This window comes from Perognathus longimembris, chromosome 7, assembly GCF_023159225.1.
Source record: "Perognathus longimembris pacificus isolate PPM17 chromosome 7, ASM2315922v1, whole genome shotgun sequence".
Lineage (NCBI taxonomy): Eukaryota > Metazoa > Chordata > Mammalia > Rodentia > Heteromyidae > Perognathus > Perognathus longimembris.
The window spans coordinates 50,851,922-50,875,116 of NC_063167.1; the positions used below are offsets into that span (position 1 = coordinate 50,851,922).

Genomic DNA, 23,195 nt, shown 5'->3' on the forward strand with positions numbered 1-23,195 from the left:
AACATTTAATGTAAGTCCTGTGATGCCTTAGTTAATAATAAATTGTTGTCTTAATTTATACAGTCTTAAAGCAAGACTTCTAGTCAAAAGAGCCATTTGAGAGTTTCTACAGCAGTCAGATACTCAAATTATGAGCATTGTTATGGACATATGCTACATTATAAAAAACTAGAAATTTTGATTAGCTTCTCAGGTCTTAAGCCACATAAAAGAAAGACCTTTAATTCCTATTGATTCTAATAGGCAACACTGTAGGAGTCATCTCAGTAGTTTGATCATATATTCAAAAGCATGTGTTAGACTTTTGCTTCAATCAAAGGAAAAAAAGAGGGTATTATCCAATCTTGCCCATATATTTATCAATTTATTTTTTATCAGTTTACTCAATTGTATGTTATTTCAATAATATAAATTTATTATTCTCATCAATAACTGCATATGGAAAACAAATCTCCGTGTATCATTTTTTCTATGTAATAATCATCATTGTTATTATATTCATGTCTTCCAAAATAATTACCACATATAGTGCTGGCAAATAATATTGATAGTAAGAAGGGAAAGTAGTTTTTGAATCAAAGATGATTAAAATCATTGAAACTATTACTATGTATCAATCAAAAGTCTTCAAATAACAATTAAACCATTGTGGATATTTAAAAGAGAGGTGATTTGATGCAGGAAATTTATTATACAGTCGATGGAATTGCTGAGGGGCCAGATGGATTGAGATGACTCAGTGTTTAGTAGCAACAGGAAGCCAGGACAAGTCCTGGGTTTGGGGAATAATGGGAAAAGGCAATAAACAGAGGCCTAGCATCTAGATCTTACAGGGAAACTGGAACAAAATATAAATGTGCTGCACAGAGACTAGAACAATGGAAGAGAGAAGGATAAATACCCTAGACCTCAATTTGTCCAGTTTTCTCTTATCTCCAAATCACTTTCCACTATCACAACCTAAAGAAAGCAGACTTGGAAGGTGGGAAATATAGCCTGAAGGAAGAGCTTCTTCTCCTTTACCCCACAGCACAAAATTAAGAGAGGGATGACTGTTGTAAACCATAATATGCTCATTTTTTCTAAATTCTTTATGAGTCAACTATACAGAATTAACTTATTCCATGAAACACTATAATTAAAAAATAATTTATTTTAAAATAAGTAGGTTCATTAATGTGCTTGTGTATTAAAAGTTTTATACAATAAAATGAACTTCTCAATTATTCTAAATTAAAGAGGTTGGACAAAAATAAATTTATCTAAAAAATGAAAATATTATGCTCTTAAATTAATAAGTGGTTGTCTGTCAACACACCTACTTATGGGTTCTAATAATAGAATATTTCTGAGAATCACTATAGGTAGGCATTGTAGCATTTTATTCCATATAATGGAACAAACTTTTTCAAATTTGAGTTATTATGGCATCCTATTATAGCTTCATTTTAGACAAAGGAATGTAAAATTTTGAAGCTATTTGTCCAATGACAAATAATAAAATTTAATAAGGATATTAATTTAATATAATTAGGATATAGGTGTTTAAATAATGTTTTAATGTTGTAAATTTAAAATGCCAGCCTAACTGGTAGCTACTCGGTAGGCTGAGATCTGAGGATCATAGTTCAAAGACAGTCCAAGCAGAAAAGTCGATGGGACCTTTGCCTCTAATTAACAACCAGAAAACTAGAAGTGATACTGTGGCTCCAAGTGCTAGAGTGCTAGCCTTGAGCAAAAGAGTCCAGGGACAGTGCTCAGGCCCAGAGTTCAAGCCCTACAACTGACAAAAAAAGAAAAATATTGCTTAATTGTTTAGCAGTCTGGTATTCAATTTTTGTTGTTGTTTTCACTGTATTTTTCTGTGAAATTTAGACTAAGAATAACGTGTGAATGATTATTTTTATACCTAAACATAAGATAAATCATTTTACATGAAGATTTTAATCTCTTTGTCTTTGTTTTTGTTTTGAGACAGAATTTTTAAAAATGCCAGCCTATTTGAACAGTGTATTTGGAATAGGTAAGCTATCAGCATATAAGAGCAAGTCCCCAGAAAATGTGAAAGTTTTTAGTGATATTCCTAAGGTATAACACAATTGATTTTTATGGCTATTGGTGATTCTGGATCCTCATACATAAGCCATTTAATTTATTATAATCAATAGCATGCATTTTAACACCAATACTAATTAACAGTTTAATAAAATGGCAAAAGGTATTGGACAGAGAAATTGAAAAAGAATAAAGACTTGTCACATCCATTTGCAAATCTACTTAAAAATATTTATGGTTTTCAATGCCAATGTCTTCAGTAGAAATGAGCTCCATGGCATACACAGAAGTTTTCTTTTGCAAAGAGTCCTACCATACAGCTTGTTCAATCTAACACAATGATGTAGTATTTGTATGCGATTTTTGTAAGTCAAAAGAAGGTAGCACAGTTAAGGGGAAAACAACAACAACAACTTTTTTTCCCCTTTCATTGATGAAAGCACAACAAGCAGATAATTGGATACTTTGAATTAATATCAGAAGGTGTCTAAAATGTACAAAATTCATACACAGGGTTGAATAAGAGACAGACTTAAAAAAGTCAATTAAAATGAAATGTGCAGCTGGGTACCAGTCACTCATATCTGTAATCCTAGCTACTCGGGATAGTGAGATATGAGTATGGCAGTTCTAAACTCATCAGGGCAGGAAAGTCCCTGAGATTATTGTCTCCAATTCACCACCAAAAAGTCAAAAATGACTGACAGTGCCCATGTCCTGAGTCCAAGCCTCAGGACCCAATGCACATGTTTAAAACAAAAAAGAGAGAAAGAAAGAAAGAAAGAAAGAAAGAAAGAAAGAAAGAAAGAAAGAAAGAAAGAAAGAAAGAAAGAAAGAAAGAAAGAAAGAAAGAAAGAAAGAAAGAAAGAAAGAAAGAAAGAAAGAAAGAAAGAAAGAAAGAAAGATGGAGGAAGGGAGGGAGGGAGGGAGGGAAGGAAGGAAAGAAGGAAGGAAGGAAGGAAGGAAGGAAGGAAAAGAAATGTTCAGACAGGTGGAAGTTATAAATGAGGATGTCCACGTTGTTGTTTTCAAAGAATGCTCAACCTGTTTTCACCACAGAATTTGTTAATAGTTGACCAAAGAAACAGTTGATTGACATTAAAGTAATTGCAGTTATTCTAAAAATGTTGTTTTAGTTTGTGTATATAGTAATAAGCCCCTTTACTTGTGGGTTTACTACAATTGATTTTTGACTAATCCCAGCCAAAAATAACAAATTTAACTTTCAAAGAAAATATCCAAAACCAAAATTGTAAATTACATGCATAGGAAAGCCCTGTCCATCCCTATTACTTTTATTTAGTTTAAATGCTTGTATGATCTGCTGAGTGTTGCTTGCCTTTAATTTGTAAAAAATATACCTACTAAAATACAACCCCAAACCAAGATAAAAGTACAGATAACTCCCAATACCAAAATGGGCTTAACTCAAACATGCTTTATATTTAAGTAATAAAACAGAAAAATTTCAATTTGTTTAAAGACAGTTTGTCTTAAGTGGAAGTCAGACATTGTTATGGGAAAAATAAAACAGGCATTGACAGCATGTGAGATAAAATATAAACTAAGCTCTGATTTCTGGTAAAGAGAATCAATGTGTACACCAGTTTTTTGTTTGTTTATTTGTTTCTGGGAATGATAATATAGTCTACCCCTTTGGGTTTCAGGTCATGCATACTCATACCTACTGTGTGTACTGATAAGAAATTTTACATTGTTGAAATTTATGCATCCTGAGTTTTTGTGTGATTTGTTCAATGGATCTCACCTTGAAACCTCATAACCATTGAGATCAAAATTCTAGTAGTTCTAGTAGTTCCAGAAGAATGCTTGCTTAGATTTCCCAGATCTATAAAACCTTGATCCTTAAGTTACCAGTGAGGTTCTAGCATCTCCTAGGATCTTTGTTATGTCACCTTGTGACACAGTAACTCATTCCTTCAATGAACTAAAAATTGCAACTTGAAGAGTAAAGAATACTAATATTTCCATATCCAGATTGAGAATTTCTGTTAGGCATGATTTATTATTCCTCTCTTATTAACTAAAGTTAAACTCAAAATCTGGATTTAAAAATGCTAGTGGAACTCATCACACTTTTGAAAATCTACATTGTACTTAAGACATTTATGTATTTACTTGAACCTTAAGTTCAAGTAATGGTGGCATTAGATACTACTATGTTGATCAGATGTACTACATAGAGAAAATGCAAATGTTTTGTGGGAATCCTTTAGCAATGAACAATTGAATAACATTATGCATTAGCCTTAAAAGGCAGGGTGAAAGTGATAAAATCACAGAAATTATTAAATGGAATTTTATTCTAAATCCTCTATATGAGCTAAAACAGAAGATTGTTTACAAAGTGATAGTAATGTACTGAAACCAGAATCGAGTTCCTTTGACATACAGCTCCATATAGGAAAAGTTGGGTGGGGGGTTGTTTTGTGTGTGTATGTGTGACTATCTTCTTAAAAACAGACATCCTGAAATGTAGTAGATAGAAAAGTATCAGCAGATCTTTAAACTCTGTTTCATTAATGTATCTACAAGCAATAGAGTTATTGACTGACATGTTTGCACTTGTAGCCTTTAGCATTTAAAGTTATTTGATAACTGTTAGGCTGTTGTTTGCTTTTTATTAGACACTGTAGGGAATATGTTGCAACAAATATAGAGGATATTCTATAAAACTTGATGAATGCTATGTTATTCGATGTTCTCTTAGCCATTGGATTCATGACTGATAGAAAGGAGTGTAGGTAGGAAGGTAGAGTTTTGTTTTCTGAGAAATTGTAGAACAATACCAGATATGATTTTTAAGTATTCAGGCTAGAAAACAAATAACTTTGGTTTTTACTCTTGAAAATATTTATCACATGAGTTGTCAAAATCTATTAGTTTTTAAGCCGTATCTACATAAAGCAAACACCATAGCAAGGGAACTCAAGGAAAATTATTGACAGTACTTAACATTTTTAACAGAGAAAGGACTTTTTATAAAAATGTGTTGAATTATTTTCTTTAAACTAGACAATATTAAAAGTTCACCAATTTGATACTTCTTATAGAATTACAATATCAATACAAATGCATTGCTTTGTAAAAAGCAATACAGATAAAATATTTCATGTGACATGCATTGTTTGTTAAGAAACTAAAATCTACTTTGTTAGAAATACCATTGAGAGGAGGAGAATCTGTTCTCTTTAGAAACGTTGAACTGTCACAAGTTCCTTAAAATAAAGCAGTATGAGATTTAGCATATGGCAAATAATGGGTGAGATACACTGACAAGAAAGTAAACAAGGACTGCATCACACCAACAACAAGCAAGCTTCAGTGTTAGAAGCAATGATTGAATTAAGCACAGGTCTCCTAGAGGCAATATATGGTTCTGCTACTTTAATTAATCATATTATTTTTCAGATTGTTCATTAGGAAACAAAGTGCCAATACATATCATCAAAAGACAATCGACCAAATCCTTTAGGTCAAGAATGGCACTGCTCACTGCATACTAGCTATATGTGACTACATATATATATATACATAATCATATGTGCATATATATGCTTCCATGATATGCATTTGCAGACTCTCAAAAAGCATTATTTTGTTATTACTACTGTTAACCGAACTTCTTAAAGTTAACGTAATGAGCAGTTGTGGGCTTAATTTATACAGTGTATTTGATAAAGTATTGGTCACTACGAATAATACTGAAAACTTATTTTACAATGGTATAACCAAATATACTTTATGTACCCATCTTTATTCATAAGAAAGATAATGTTTTATTAAAATATATCAGTATGTATTAGAAATTATAATATTATTCGGCGTAAATTTGACCTAAGCATGTTTCCAAAGATACAAGATATATGCCACACCCACACCATTAAAGATGTTGCACGATTCAAGTAGAAATATACCCCACTCTTTCACCTGAAACATGCGCAATTATTTTGTGCAATCCACACTTGTAAGTTAACTACCACCCAGTGGAGAGAAAGAGATCTTCCAGAAAGATTTGAGGTGTGTGTCAGGTGTGTGTGGGTGTCAGAGTAGGTGGGGGATGAGAAATGAAGGAATAAGGCATTTAGCCTTTCTTAGTTCTAAGCACTGGTGTTCATCAATTTGAATTTTCACATGGAAGGAAATAGTTCCATAAGCTCACTTTGCAGTCTTGCTTAGGGCTAAAAGTAAGCTAGGCTATTCATTAATGACAAAAACAAACAAAACAAAGACACTTTAATGATCAAGCTTAGGGTAAACGGTGAAAGAAAAAGAGCCGGAGGTGGTGGGGGAAAAATGAAAAGCACAAAGAAAGAGGAACGTTAGAAAAAACAAAAACAAAAACAAAAACGGGTGAGCTAGCAGAAAGGAGAAGGTATAAGAGAGAGGGGAGGGAGGGGGAGGAGAGCGTGCCAGTGTGTGGAGCAGAGGAGTGTATGCCTTTTTAAACTGAGAGAATCTGGATGTGAAAGTGGTCGTCGGAGCGCAGAGTGCCAGTCTGTGAGCCTGAGAGTGTCAATGACAGTGGGGTTTATGAAAATAAGATTTATGAGGGCGAGAAATGGCACTGGAGGGGGAAAGCAGCAGGAACGTGCCTGTGGGTGTGACACAGATGGGAAAGAGCAAGGGGTAAGGGAAGGGAAGACCAGACATAGAGTGACAGGATCAACATAGGATGGGTGGGGGACAAAAGAGGAAAGGGGATTAATCAAGTGGGTTAGAAATGATAATGGTAGGGATTTTTTAAAAAGAAAATTAAAAAATGAGTTTAAAAAACGGGCAACGCAGAGAAAAGAGTAAGGACAAGGTGAAGGAAATAAATGATGGAAGCAAAAGCAAAAGTGAGAGGCCAAAGGAGTGAAGGGAGCAAGAGAGATATGGAAAGCAAGCAAACTGAAAAGCAAGAACACTGAGTTTAAGTGTCCATGTGAGAGGGAAATAGATGGAGTCCAGAGCCCGCGGTTAGAAGGAAAAAAAGGGGGTGGGGGAGTCACTCACGCTAGAGTAAAATAGAAACAAACCCAGTAAACTTGTCCGACTCAGGCGGAGTGCCCCCTGACAGAAAAACAGAGACCTCCTGAATTAAGTTTCCAAGTGGCACCTGCCCCTCCTCCTAAACGTGGCACTCCTCTCATCCGAGGGCTACTTTGCTGCCCAGGAAAAGTGTTTTCCCTGGACAAGCTCAGCCTGTTACCTGCCCCAGCCTAAAGGAGGTCGTGGTTCAGAGAAACATCAGCACCTGGATTGCTGGAGACACGAGTTGTTTTTTTGTTGTTGTTGTTTTGTTTTTTGTTTTTAAATAACACCACCGGCATTCCTGCTGGCTTTCAAAAAGAAGGCAAAATAAGGTAGAAAGGACAGATTGACAGAGACAGACAGACAAGTACACGCAAACGCACGCCGTTCTTCCTACCTAAGCACCGCCGTGTCCCCTTTTCTGACCATCATGTTGTCCACGGCCGCCCAGGGGAAGTCTACGCTCTGTCCAGCCGGGAGGCAGGAGGGCAGCAGGCAGCACAGGCTGAGAAGCACCGCGGCCAGCCACTGGTTCGAGCAACAAGCACCCTGCACCAAGAGCATCATGTCCATCCCTGCTAGGGCCGCTCACTCTCCGGCAGCTTTCCGCTCGCACTCCCCACCCCCTGGTGCTGGCGAGTCTTCCCGGGAACCAGGCGGCGCGCCACAGGATTTTTTTTGGGGGGGGAGTGGGTGGGTGGGTTTCTTTTCTTTCTTTCGTATGCCTTCTCCTTAGTTGTTGGGTGTTGTTTCTCTCTTGTTGTTCTTTATTTTTTTCCTCTCCTTCTCCTCCTCCTCCTCCTCTTCGCTGTCCCTCCCTCCCTCCCCTCCCACCCCCTAGCACCACACTACACCTCCTCTCGCTTGCTTTTGGCCGCGTCCGGAGTGTGGCTAATTCTCGGGCGGCTCGCACACCATCTAGCGAGGAGGCGAGCACGCCGGCGAGTGAGGGAGGAGGCGCGGGGCGGCGGGGAGCGCGGGGCTGCGAGCGAGCGCGGGGATGCGATCCCGGCGGTGGCGGCAGCGGCAGAAGCTGAAGCTGAAGCTGTGCAGGGCGCAGCGGCGGCCGCCGGCCCCCGGGCTCACGCGCGTTGCCAAGCGGCCGTTTCCTTAGCAACCCCGCCCCGGGCTTGAGGATGCGGTGGGGGGGGGCAATGGAATAAAAAAATAAATAAATAATAAAAGATTAAAAAGAGAGAGAGAGAAAGAGAGAGAGAGAGAGAGAGAGAGAGAGAGAGAGAGAGAGAGAGAGAGAGAGAGAGAGAAAATAAGAAAATGGGGGAAAGAGATAGATCACAATTTCGCAAAGTGAGGAGAGAGAGAGAGGCACCCAGGTTTTCCGCACTGTCGTAAGAGCCCAAGGAGGGATGCTTTGCTAGAAAAGTCTTGTGTCGGGCTGGGGTTAGGTAGGCGCTTTTCGGCCCCGCTTTCGTGCGTTCTATCTCCCGAGGCACCGTAACTTTAAAGTCCTCCAAGTTATTATGGTCGGCGCCATCATGACGCTGTGAGTTTATTTTTTCAAATTTTATGGTGTTGTTTTGCATTTTGCATCTCAGTGGTCACCATGTTACCCGGGTGCTAACTAGTTCTTCCCTCCTACATCCTTTTTGGAATAGGTAGAGAAGGTGACGAGGTTCCGTGTTATGGAGGGAGAACGAAGTGGGTACCCGGCCTTGGGGTTCAGCCACATAGAGTCAGTCAAGATGGATTGTAGGACGCCTGTCCTTTTCTCGATGAGTTTAGATACTACGTGTGTGTGTGTGTGTGTGTGTGTGTGTGTGTGTGTTTGGGGGGGACGGTGTGGGCAATATGGAGCGTGCGTGTGAGAGAGATGAAGTGAGTAGTACGCGCGCGGGGCGTGCACGCAGGGATTGTGTGCGCGCGGCACGCAGGCGCGCTGGGAGGGACGGGGCGGGTCGTACTGGGATGTGGAGCCGGCTGAGACTGCAATCAAGTGTTTTAATTGTGTAGAGCTAGGCAGCCCTGTTATGTAAGAGGCAGTTTAACCCCTTTGAGCCTATCGGGCGGAGTGATCAGAGCAATGGAATCAAGGCAGGGCAGAGTTACCGGGTTTACGGAAGCACGGGAATATATACTATCCACCTCAAAACCGGATTGGACAGGCTTCCGTTTCGGTTGCGCGGGGCAGCTACCTTAGCTCCCCATGCTGCTACAAAACCTTAAGTGTTCTCAGGACTGTGGCAAGCTGCTCTCCTAGCCTTGGAACAGAACCGGATGGTGGGCACCGAGCCATCTACTGTCCCCTGGCACTTCTGTGTTTTTTTTTTTTTTTAACCCTCTTGAACTGATTTCTAGATTTAAGATCCGTTAACTATTCTGGACCATTTAAAAATCAATGAGAGACACCCCGAACTGCTACACCAGTCAATCTTGTTCAGTGAAGAGGTTAGGAAGCCGAGCAGGGAAGTGAAGGAGAGAACCAGGCAATTAAACATAAGCTACCTCTTCTCAATTAATTTCTTTCTCTACTCTCCGCCTTTAGCAGTGCTTGATGAGGATAATCTTCTCCCTAACCTCCTTCTTCTCTTGGACGAAATAAAGCCAAAGCTTGCACATCCGAACTAGTTTTCCATAATGCTAGCAGGGTCCTTTGGCAAAGTGCGCTAAAGCAATCATCTCTGCAGGGGTCAGCATCCGGCTTCCTCCTCAGGCTGAGCTTTTCCCGAGGCAGGCAGGGAGTCGTTTTGCTTGGTGGTGGCAGTACTCTGATTTTTGTCTTCTTGTAAGAGGATATGTGGGGAAAATAAAGAGTTCTCCTGATCACCTGTGTGACCACCAAACTGACTGAGGGAAGAGACCCTAACCAACCACACGTCCCTGCTCCACTAATACTTTGGGACTCAGCAATTAGCCAAAAGGCTTGCGGCAGGAGTTAGTGACATTGTTACTATTCAAGCTTTATGCTTAAAAACCTCTCGGAAATGGAAAGTACCATAGTACTCGACCGCGTTTTTGAAACACCAATGAAATGTTAGTCATTTGCGGATGGATGAAAACATTTCCTTTACCGTCTGGTGTGCTAGGGAGATAATTGTCAAATGACAGACTCCCACTAAATATTGATGCCAAATATCTAGATAACAGTGTCATCTTGTGAAGCGCCTTTATTTTCCTTCTCGAGTGGCACAGAGAGGGGATAAAGCTTTAAAATGATCTAGGGCAAAAGCGGGATTAGAAGAATTGGCATGTTATATACATAGTAAAAACTGCGGTTTTTGTTTTTTTCTTTTTTTTAATAAACATGATCCCTGCGAAGAGAACGAAGCACAGCTTCCTTCCGACTCGGTGACTCAGTTCACTGTTATTTTATGCAGGGACGAAGATCCAAGCATTTGCTAGTGTAGACTACCAAATGCATCTTTTCCCTAACTGCTGTTTCCCTGAGATCTGACATCTTCGGTGTCCACAGGGGTGGAGGGGGAGGGGCTTCTGCGATCAGGAATGGAGCTATGCAGCAGTTTTAATATGTACAACAACCCTTCAGGCTTGTAAACGGAAACTAGAGCCACTTCCATTTAAAGGGAAAGAGTTTCTTTTCCTTAATTCTGGTTTCTATCTCAGCTTCTACTCACTAATCCGAAACCACTTAATCTTACAACACCCGTACCAAGGTAGGAATGACTCAAACCTGGTTTAGAGACTAAGGGCCTGAACAATGATTCACAGGCTAAGTCATTGTTATTTAAAGAGTGTGAGGACAGACAGGTGGGGCAACCCTCTGTGTTTCTGCTGTGCTCTCACTAGAGAGGAAATTTATTTTGAAGCTTTTTATGTCATTCTTTCTCTTTGACCTTTCTAAAGGCATATGTCTGAGACTGTTTTACAAGGTTTCCAATATTTGCTTTTGAGGTCCTAGAGTTCTGAGGAGAGACATAAATCCTAGAATTCTTTTCTCCTTTTGAGGAAGGAAAAGACTTTTTAAAAAAATAATAAAGGAAGAAACGGCTTTAAGCAAGAACAAAATAACTACAAAAAGAAAGAAAACCTCTAGTACCAAGAAAAGTAATAACAATGTTTTAAAACTTTCAAGTGGTGAAGTTGATTGGTGTAATGAAATACACCCTTAGAAAGTGCCCTTGGTATTCATTTTTTTCATAACTATATGCTTTGTTTGTAAATAGTTGAACATATATAATAGCCAGCATGGAATCATTGAGAAGAAGCATGGTTATAACTAGTTGTAATAACTAATTGTGCTATTATTTTATATGGACTTATGCACCTTTCTTTCATCCCTTCTAGCCTGCATTTTCTATCATTCAAAGATGCTGGACTGGTAATGTTATAAAGCTTCTTTAGTTAACAAATCCTTTTTAATCTGACAGTGTAAATGAGATTGTTATTATGAAAAAATAGAACAAAAATGCCCCTTTTTGGTAGTGGGTAAAGCCAGCTTCATCTATCATATTTTTACTGCCTAGATTTGAGACATTGTAGGCAAGACAAGACCCAGAACCTAATGGAAAGAGCTAATGAAAGCACTTTGTAATTCCTACAGGAGTCAGGTGCCCTTATAAACAGGGCGTATGAGTAATAGCTCTCTAACTTGGTGGATAATTGATTCTCTATTTGAATCAAACTGGTTTAGGCTTTGAGCCTAAACCATTAGTGATGTTTTTAAGGCAATATCAGATATATGAAGCTCAGAAAATTGGGGGGGGGGAGAGTTTCAATCTATTTGACAATTGGGACCAGGTAATGGGGGGGGGGGGTCTGCTTTGTACATTGTAAAATATTTAGCGTCTCTGACCTCCATTCACCAAATGCCAGAAACACCAGTAGATGGCAGTAGCTCTGATAACCAGAATTTCTCCATACATTGCTGAATGTCCTGTGAGCAAAGGAGACAGATCACTCCAACGTAAGAACTGTCCCATTATAGGCTACATTGAAAAAAATGCATGCAACTTCTTTTCAAGTAAAATAATAAAGCAGATTTTTGATCAAAAGAAAAATGCTTTAATTGATCCCTATGCCTGTAAAAGGTGCTCTTTTTAAAAATCAATTTAATCTTTACATAATTGAAGAGTCCACATTAGCACAGATACAATTAATTTAATGACTAATGCAGCAAAACCTCTTGTGATTTTTTTCCATGTACTATAGAAGTCTTAGTTAAGCAAAAGTATAATTACAACCTACAGTTACTGTGACTTTTCTAACACTTGAATTCATATTTTGGTTTTGCATAATTTAGATACAAATGCGATTATAAAGTAGATTTGGAGAAGCTTTTACATTCACACTGTTTAAATTGATACATTTTAAAATAACATTGTTATTTTAGTTTTAGTGTTTGTTGATGAAGAGCCTTTTTACTAGAAGAAAATCATTTACATTTTGTTTATCTTTATGCTGTGACAGCCACACTCTTGAACATGGCTCTGGAGGAGAGCAAACAGAAAAATCATTCTAAAATGCATATCTTAATTCATTTGATTACCAACATTTTATCATCTTAGATGTTAATTACCGATTAAGAACGTAAGACAAAAAAGGAGTGTATGTGTGTGTGTTTGTTTTGTTTGAGAAGTGGGGAGATACCTACTGTGTTTTTAAAGCTTTCAACCCATTAATAATTATTACTTTGTTAGAAAAGAATTTACTAATATATATTAATGAAACAGGAGTGTGAAAACATGGCTTTGAAAACTGATCCTAAGCATAAAGGAAATATCTATAGGCTTTGTTCATGCTCAGCAGGTCCTCTGCCACTGAGCTGAACCCCAGCCCCAGTATATTTATATGATTTGTGCTCTTGACTTCTCTTTTACTGAATAATGTATGACAGTATTGCTGCACTACGGTACAGCTATTACTTATTTTTAACTTTTGTATCTACATAGCTTTTCATAACACAATTTATAAAGTATGAACTTATCCATCGTTTTGTTGAGAGACAGTTACATTATATGTTGTCCATTATATACACAGTGATGGTTTAAACATTCTTGAAATCAATCCTAAAAACGTTCTTCAGGCTAATCTATATTTACACACAAATAACAATATACCACTCTGCATCGCTTAGAGTTGGGGTTACTTTCTGAGAAGCATATAGTCAGGGTGATTTTATTTTTCTGTGGACCTATTTCACACCTAAGCTGCATGGAGTGGCACACTGCTCTCAGGGTACAAGCCTGTGTAATCTTTTACTGCACTGAACATATTACAATAGGCAAATGTAACTTTAATAAAGGTAAGTTTGTGTAAACATAACTACAGAAATAATAGCAGAAATACAGTTTAAAGTATTTAAAATCATATTCCTGTATGAGTTACTTACTATAAGCTGAGTTTACAAGGCTAGAAGTTGCTACTAGCTAGCCAGTCAGTAATTGGTGAATGTCACTTAGTGTTAATTGCTGCAGTCTTTATAAACGCTGTATATTTAGTATATACCAAATTTATAAAAATAATTTCCTTTTTCCATAATAAGTTAGGCAGAAATTCAGTACTTTATATCTTTCAAATTTCAACTTCTTTTTAGTTTTGTGACTCTTGCAATAATTTATAGCTTAAAACACAAACACATTGTGAAGCTATACAAAAATATTCTATCAATAGCTTATTGAATTTTTGTCTATTTTAAACTTCTTTATACTTTATTTTTAATTCTTTTATTGGAAACTAAAGCTATAAATGCATGCATTAGCTGGGACTACACAGACAGAGGCTTGTTGTGTTACTAGTCTACCCACAGTCCCTCCCCTGGAAGGTTTGCAAGGATGATCTCAAGCAGCCTTTTCCTTTGGTATCAGCACTTTCTTTTGGGTTCCAACTGGCCATCTTGCCTGAGGTACTTCTTGAAAAGATGTCACTGTTTTCAGAAATATGGCATTGGTGTTTTTTTTTTTTTAATGTTTCTACTGATAAGTAGATGGAACACATTCTACTAACTCAAACATGATGTTGGGGGAAGGGAGCATCCATGTTCTCAATGTTCAAGAAATTCACTATCAACCTTGAAGCTATTATTTTTTTCCCTTCTTCTCCTGTCTCCTGCTCTACTTCCTCTTTCATTCCCAACAACTGTTAGACAATTCTTCAGGGACCACCTTTTGGGGACAGTGGGTATCATCCTTATTCATACCCAAAGATTTTGCCATCTCAGTCAGAGCTGATTTGATCTGTAATCTCATCTTTGGTAGATTCTTTGAGGTTATGAATACATGTTTTGTTTGTTTTCTTCCAGAGAGTACCCACTACTTACTGTTTATATACACCACTTACTTAATGTTATTAATAATGCCATATTTATCACAATAAATCTAGTTTTGCTTTAATACCTGATTGTCTTCCTCAGATGTAGCAATAATCAGGGAAGTTTTCTCTAGTAGGTCTTAAAACCTCATGTAACCACTCATACATTTATGAATCAAGGAGGTGATACTTTAAATACAACATTCATTTTGGTATAAAAACCAATTAAAGGAGAATGGATGGGATCAATAATAAAGATAATAATATACCTAACTTCTCCATTTTGTTGGCCTAGTCCTCTCAGGAAGTCATTTTGCAACAGCAGGTATATCCTCCATAATTGTTACTGCTTCTGCAACATGCTGGCAATATTAGAGTATTGCAATTCTTGTTGATATTGGAGTTTCATTGGCCCAGATCACAGATGGATATGAATGTTCTCAGATTTTAATGAAGTCCAACCTTTGTAGTTTGATTCTTTTCTTCAGGATAGTAGCTAAGGTCTTCTTATCAGTCTGACTGGCAAGCACTAGCCATCATTGACTTATTTTACCAGGAAACGATTCACTTCAGAGACAAGGTAAGAGGTATGAAGCTGCTGTTGGCATAATATCTGTTTCTGGTATAACATGGCATGCTATTTTATAGTAAACAGGTTTTATAAGTATATTCTTAAGCAACAATAAAATTATATTATAGGAAACATATACTAGGAACTGTTGTTTATTATTATTATCATCAGGTATTATGTACTGTATGTGAATATATTTATAAATTAGATAACTGAAATAGTACCAAGTTTGCTTACTTCAAAATCAGCACAAACTATAATGGCATGGACTAGCCATTGCATGTATTGCTAGGCAATGTATACTATGGCTATGTATTACTAGGCAATAGGAAATTTTCAGTTCCATTATCTTATTTAACCAGTAGGATATATGTGGTACATGTCTTACTGTCTCCTATTCTCTAATTCAGTAAGTACATAAGGTAGGAGAGAGAGTTGGAGAGGGACGAAAAGAAAAAAAATTCAAATTCTACAGAGCAAGATGATAAGCTGAAGACTGGAGACCCAGAAAACAACAACAACAACAACAAAAAACCAACTTGGTATTATGGCTGGTTTTAGGGGCCACCAATGGCAGAATTCCTTCTAACTCAGAACATCTTCATCTACTTTCTTTTAAGGTCTTCAGTTGATTGAATGAGCTTGACTGGAATTATGACGCATAATCTGTTTTGCTCCAAGTCTGTGGATTTGAATGTGAATCTTACTTGAAATAATACTATTCATAGTAAAACCCACAGAGTGTGTGTATGGTCATTCACCACAGAGTGTGTGTGGCCTATTCAAAGTGAAGTAAACATAAAAGTGACCATCGTTCTGCTATATCTCCAACACCCATCCTGCACTGTTTTGAAGTGTAAATACTCCTGGTACTTAGAATACAGTGCTTGATAATTAAATTTAAGAAGTCTCTCTACTCCCAAATGGCGGTGGAACAGGAAGAAAAAAAGAAAACATTCTTCTCTGAAAGTATGTAGATTTCATGAGGGACAAGCCAACTTTCAATAGAGACATCATAAAAGACTTAAACATTCCTTCTTTGAAATTATAGTTAATGAAATTATTCATGTTAGAGCCAATTAGGTTCTGTAAAATAATGAAAGGCTTGAAAATTGTTCAAAAAGACTATAAAACTAGTTTAAAACTAGTTTCTACAAGTAGGATTAGGCTTGTGCTTTATCTCCCCCTTTATGCCCCATCACACTACCAACTCCAAGAAACCATTCTTTTCTTTCTCCCCATTTATACATTTAGATTCACATTTATATTTTTAAGTCCCAGATATAAGTTAGATAGTGCAATCATTTTCATTGTGTATTTCTGTATTTCTCTACTACTTCCCATGGTTGATGCATGTTGTAGCAAGTATCACAATTTCCTGCTTTTAATATATTTTATGTATTTGTGGAACACATATTTTCCATTTGTCTGTCAGTAGACACTTAAATTATTTCCATACTTGGACTATTCAGTGTCTTTCCTTTTTTTTCCTTTCTTTCTTTTTTCCTTCCTTTCTAACTTCCTAATTTCCTAGCATTCTTTTGTTTCTTTTTACTTCTACCTCAGGAGACCACTGTCTGTTTTCTGTTAAGATCTTCAGTTGATTAAATGAGCTCTACTTGGCAGTGCTGCTTTCTGTATGTGGTGAAGACCCTATGTTTTCTGCCTATAAGAAAGACTGGACTCAGTATCTCTGAGTCACATGGCAGTTGTTCTTTTAATTTCTGATCTGTTTTCCATAAATCGTGCACCAATCTGTGTTTCCATCAACAGTGTGCAAGTGTTACTTTTGGTCTACAACTTTGTCAAAATTTGTTGTCTCTTTTTAACTATGAGCAGCCATCCTAACAGGTACATCACAGTACTTTGCATTTGATTTTCTTTAATGATTACTCATCATGCTAACATCAATACAAAAGTATTTAGCAATGAATTTACCCAGATAAATAAACTATTGATGAAACAAATTGCAGATGAAACAAACAAATGAAAATATATCCCATTGTCATGAACAGTACAAATTAATAATATTAAAATGTACACTCTAGTCTCAAATAATATACACATTTTATTAGTAGCTGCTAAAATTCAACTGGTATTTTCCAAAAAAATACAAAAAATTAGTCCTAAATTTATATGGAGCCACCAAAAACGCAGGACAGCCAAACAGTACTGAAGAAGGAGACCAAGTTTGAAGGTACCACAATGTTTTATTTAAAATAACCTCTAATGCTATTACAATAGAAACATGGTATTACAGGCATTAAACTGAAATACAGAGCACAAAGTCAAGAAATAAAACTAGTGAGGTAATTTCAACAATAATAGCAAGGAGAGAAAGGACACAATAGGAAAAGAGTATACTATTCAGCAAATGATGCTGAGAATATGTTAATTCCACAGACAAAACCATAAAAGTGGACCCTTACAATATAAAAAATAATCACATCCAATATACAAGACAGTCAAAAGACATGAAATGCATAAATGTAAGGCCTGAATCTATAAAAGTTCTTGAAGGGATCATAGAGGAAGGTATCCCTGATGTTGGTAATGTCAACATCAAAGATATTTTCCTTGATTGATTGAGTTTAGCTGTCATACCAAAAGCTTGGATTATAGACCAAAAACAAATAGTACTACATCAATCAAAAAAGCTTTAACACAGGCAATAAATAAAGTGAAATGGTCACCTAAGGAAAGGAAAAGATCTCAGCAAAATAAATGTCTGATAATGGTTTGATATACGAAATTTGTAAAAAAAAAATATTATAATACAATGATATAAATCAAATGACTCCAATTAGAAAGGGACAAAGAGTTTGAGAAGATATTTCTCCTAAGAAGACAAAAAAATGTTTTGGCATACTAAGGAGTAAACAGATCACTAATTATCAGGGAAACTTTTACTTTTCTAGCAAGTTCAAGCTACCATTAATCTGTCTGGGTTGTGATGTTCCAGATCACTATAAAATATAATGTAGGTAATACAATATTCATATGGGAAACAAAAGTAGTATTTCAATGTTAGATGAACTTAATCACAGAACTCTCACTCGGTTTATTTTTCAACATATACAGGCCTGGTTTCTGGGATACTACTGAAATGGATAGGGTTCTACCAATCTATGTTTTGGTTTTTTTTAAACCTCATTTCTATCACTTATATCAATTATTTTTGTCCATCAGAAAAAAAAACCTTGTGCCACTATCAATCAGTTGTAAATATTAATATATTAAATGGAAAGACCTGGAGATTAAAAATAAAAGTAAAATTTCTTATGGATAGAAGCTAACTTTAAATCAGTATATCTAGTTTAAATGATAATTTCAACTATAGTGAAATTGAGGACAAGGCACCTCAATCAGAGTATCTGGTTTTAGCCATGAAATGGTAGAGGAAAAAAGATAATATGTATTTTCTTGAATTCTATTTCAGTCCTTCCAAAGAAAAAAAGATGGAATACTATGTAATTTCTAAGGCTCTTTCCAAAATAATTGGATGGAGTTGATACTTCTTTCTTTCCTTTTTTTTTTTTTTTTGCCAGTCCTGGGGCTTGAACTCAGGCCTGAGCACTGTCCCTGGCTTCTTTTTGCTCTAGGCCAGCACTCTACCACTTGAGCCACAGCACCACTTCCGGTTTTTTCTATATGTGTTGCTGAGGAATGGAACCCAGGGCTTCATGTACATGAGACGAGCGCTTTACCACTAGGCCATATTCCCAGCCCCTGGAGTTGATACTTTCAGAATTGAATATTTAGGCTTATTGCTACAAGGTAATGGGTCATCACAGTGCTTGCCAACAGAAGATAGTTGCTCTTAGGAATATCTTTTGTCTTTCAATTGTTCTGGACATAATGACTGGATGTGAAGAATTCCGGCACTTATTGCCTGTTTTATCATTATAAAAAAGACTTAAATCAATGTAAGTGACACCAAAACTCATTTTATTCTTGGAGCTCAAAAGAGAAATTGATCAAAATACTGAGACATAGATGAGGACACAGGGATAAACCATGTCTATATTTATAAAATTGTTTAGAATCTGTATATACTTGTGCAGTCTGTAGAAAAGAAAATAGTTTTAACCTGGTGCATATTTTTTTCTAGTTTGCAAATGCAAATGCATTTTTTTATGTGCACAAACATATTCACACACATACACACAATTTATAAGAAATGATACTGGAAAACTAGTATTGAGTTTAAATAGTATTTGAATTCAACCTGTTACAATAGTTTCATAATTGTGAAAAGTATGCGGTCTAAAATATATTTGTACAGACCCCAGAATTTGTACATCAAACATGCAAATAATTATTCCTTAAAACAATGAAAATTATGCTGTTTCCCTAATTAAAATTAAAAGGTTACAATTATCCTGATCTGTCAGTTTTAATTGGATTTATGAGGTAAGACCTATCTATGATCATTTATAGGTGATCTAATTTTCTATTGCCCAGAAAGCAGATCCAGATGCAATTAGAAACTCCTAATGACATTTAGTTCTGTCTCCTCTGAGAAAGGAGAGAAGGGTTATGACCAGACAATAGCATAATTCCTTCTATTCTTATTAGGTCATATTTTCTGAATGCTTTTTCTGTTGGCCATATTGCCATTCACAAACCAATTTTGACATTCCCAAATGGCTCATTTGTTTGGAGGATTCATATATAATGTCTGTTTTATTTTTTAATTGAGGGATCACATGGCCCTTGAAAAATAAAACTATCTTTATTATGATTGGTTACTTAGTATTCCAGAAAATTTTCATTAACAAACAGTACAAGAAATGTATCCAATGCCTAATGTATGAAACTGTAACTTCTCTGTAATTCAGTTTGATAATAAAAAAATATATATAAAATAAATAAATTTAAAAAATAAAATAAAATGAAGGTAACAGCATAAGAGGGATGATATATTATTATTTATTATAATCATTTTTCAAATGATGGTGGCTTTATTTATTATAAACCTTTCTCAATTATATGTTTATTTCAAAAACAGTTTGTTTTAGGTGATTATTGATTTCTCTAAATTATCTTTTGACCCAGCATACAATTAGTGCTATGAAATGTGAGGTGCAACTAAAAGTACAAAGCATGGGTAACAAGGCTAGAAGATTTAAGGAAAAATAGATAAAAAGTGTGAGACCACTTAAAACCTACCACCTTCATTGAGAATTAATTTCCAAACACTGTAAATGTATTAATTCATTTTGTGTAATATGACTTTTCATATATGTGTGCTACAAGTATTTTCTTTTACCAAAGTTGCATAGGATGAGCAGAAAGAAGATCATTTATATACTTATTCAAATATATTAGTTTATCACAACTGTGATGTAAAATATTAAAGAAGAAACAATATAGCCAATAGGATCTTGTTTGTTTTAACATCATTTGAGACCTATTACTCTTTATTTTATTTATTTTTCCCTTTATTGTCAAAGTGAATTACAGAGGGGTTACAGTTTGAAGGTAAGACAGTGGGCACATTATTGTTCAACTTGTTACCTCCTCCCCCCTTTTTCCCCTGCCTCCCCCTCACTCTTTCCCTCTCCCGCATGAGTTGTACAGTTGGTTTACACCAAATGGTTTTGTAAGTACTGCTTTTGGAATCATTTGTCTTTTGATCCTTTGTCTTTCGATTTGGGCATTTCCTTTCCCTTCCATAGTTCTAATACACGTCTATACAGTATCAAGGGTACTAAGATGAGATACAGTGATAGTGGGGGTAAAACCACAGGAAGGGAATATAAGAGAAAAAAGGTACAATTTCACATGGCATGTTGAAAATAATTACAACAATGATACAACACTTGTTTCTATAACATGGATTTCATTTCACTTCATCTTATGAGCATCATCTTATGAGTTCAGAAGGGCATAGACATTGGGCTATTGTGATCTTGTGCTACGACTAGCCTAAACATGTACTGATTATTCCCTATGAGGGAGACCATAGAGTCTTTGGTTCTTTGGGTCTGGCTCGCTTCACTTAGTATGATTTTTTCCATGTACTTCCATTTCCTTATGAATGGGGCAATGTCATTCTTTCTGATAGAGGCATAGAATTCCATTGTGTATATGTACCACATTTTCCTGATCCACTTGTCGACTGAGGGCCATCTGGGTTAGTTCCATATTTTAGCAATGACAAATTGTGCTGTGATGAACAAAGTTGTGCTGGTGGCTAGAGTGTGGTATTGCTTTTAATCTTTTGGGTAGATGCCCAATAGTGGGACTGCTGGGTCATAGTGAGCTCTATGTTTAGCCTTCTGAGGAACCTCAACTCTGCTTTCCAGAGTGGTTGAACTTGTTTACATTCCCACCAATAATGTAGTAGGGTTCCCTTTTGGCCACATCCCCTCCAGCATTTGTTGTTGTTGGTTTTCCAAATAATGGACATTCTTACTGGGGCAAAGTGAAATCTCAATGTTGTTTTGATTTGCATTTCTTTTTTGGCCAGTGATGTAAAGCACTTTGTCATGTGTCTCTTGGCCATTCTTATTTCTTCTTCAGAGAAGTCTCTTTAGGTCTTTAGCCCACTTGTTGAGGGGGCTAATGGTCCTTTGAGGATTTGTTTTGAAAGAATTTAATTTTTTTGATTCTACATATATTTTAGGTATGAGGCCTTCATCTGTTGTATGGCTAGTAAAGATCTTCTCCCAATCTGTGGGCTTTCTGTTTAGCTTGGAAGCTATATCCTTTGCCTTGCAGAAGCTCTGCAGTTTGATACAGTCCCATTTGTCCAACCTTTCTTTGATTTGCATTTCTGGGCCTTTATTAAGGAAATTTTGTCCTATACCGAGTAGCCCAAGTGTTTATTCTATTCCTTCTTGAAGTGTTCTCAGGGAATCTGATTTTACTTTAAGGTCTTTGATCCATTTGGTTAGACCTACTACTCTTTCTGTTTTACTTAGGCATGATAAATTCATCATTATTTGACTTTTCACCACTTAAATATACCATATCTCAAAATGGTGATTAAAATTATCTTTGTTGAGGTTAACTTAAGCCCTGTTTTTAGCCACAATCTTCAAAATGCAAAATCTACTGCTGCCCTCTTAAACTTCATATACTTTCCATTATCCTGTGAGAGAATATCCCAAATCCTTATCGTATCTAAACACCACTGGATCAGGCTCCACTCCTATGTAATAAACTTCTTATCATGATTTAAGGATTTTTCTTTAAAACTACACAAACAAAATCTATAGACTCAGCAGGTTAAACACAGAAATACATTTTCTCCACAGTTGTAGAGTCTGGAAGTCAAGTACCAAGATGCTGTCAGGGTTAGTTTTTCCTAAGTGGCCTTTTGTTTGCTTGCAAATGTCCATCTAATCCATGAGTTCTCTCCTGGATTCCCCTAGCCAAGCATCTGAGTGTCTTTTATTATTCTTAAAGATTCCAGTTGAGTTGGCTTAGGGCTCCATTTTTTTTTGGTCCCTCTAACCTTATCCTTTTAATAGCTCTATTCTCAAATATCATAATATTGAAGATTAGTACTTCAGTACATGAATATTTGGGGTGTACAAATTTATGTCCATAATAGTGTCTTTTCGTTGAAGTCTATGTTTTGCTTAATGTTTTAACCCCAGATACTCTCAATATTTGCATATACCAGAGGCTCAAGAATAAAATTAAATACTGAGTGTGAAATGCACATCCCTAAGCACTCTACATGAAAAAGATAAGGATCTAATCTCTCATTCTTTGTACACACACATGTGTAACCATATACACACTTCAATCTAAAAGTAACATATAAACAGTTGTCACTGTTAACAATCTGGCTCAGATTTTTTTCCTAAATCTTGAAGATAGTTCTTCCAGAGGAAGAACTAGACATACAAACAAGCTATATGCTACACGTATGCACTGTGTTTCCATGAGAATGATACTGGATAACCCACATTTCTATTCCATTTAGCATTCTATGTACCTGTAATAATTATTCTAGTTTTGACTCAAACTGATTTATTGTCTCATTATCTCAACTCTCAGGTCTGCTTATGGGAGTTTAGTAAAGTATGGAAAACATCAAGACATTGGCCTGCCAGTTCTATCCAACAGACATCAAGATCAGAGATGAAAGATTGCCCATATTATAATATTACATATGTTAATACTAAATTCTCAATATTCTAATACTATCACGGGACAAGGAAGGAGTTTAGCCAACAGCTATGATTTAACCCAAGATGTCTCTCCCACACTCCATTTTATAGGGTCAGATTTTCCAGAGGCTAGCTGAAGGAAACAGATGGAAAGGGCACATTCAAAGCAATAGATAACA

At 36.4% G+C, this 23,195-nt stretch overlaps 1 protein-coding gene across 1 annotated transcript in view; it reads right to left on the minus strand.

The window, feature by feature from the left end:
- Nucleotides 1–7,848, minus strand: part of Negr1 (neuronal growth regulator 1) — a 799,300-nt gene extending 791,452 nt beyond the window's left edge. The window contains exon 1 of the mRNA XM_048351585.1: nt 7,490–7,848. Within this exon, the coding sequence (XP_048207542.1) occupies nt 7,490–7,665 (176 nt within the window). The 5' untranslated portion in view covers nt 7,666–7,848. The remainder of the gene's footprint in view (nt 1–7,489) is intronic.
- Nucleotides 7,849–23,195: the final 15,347 nt, after the last annotated feature.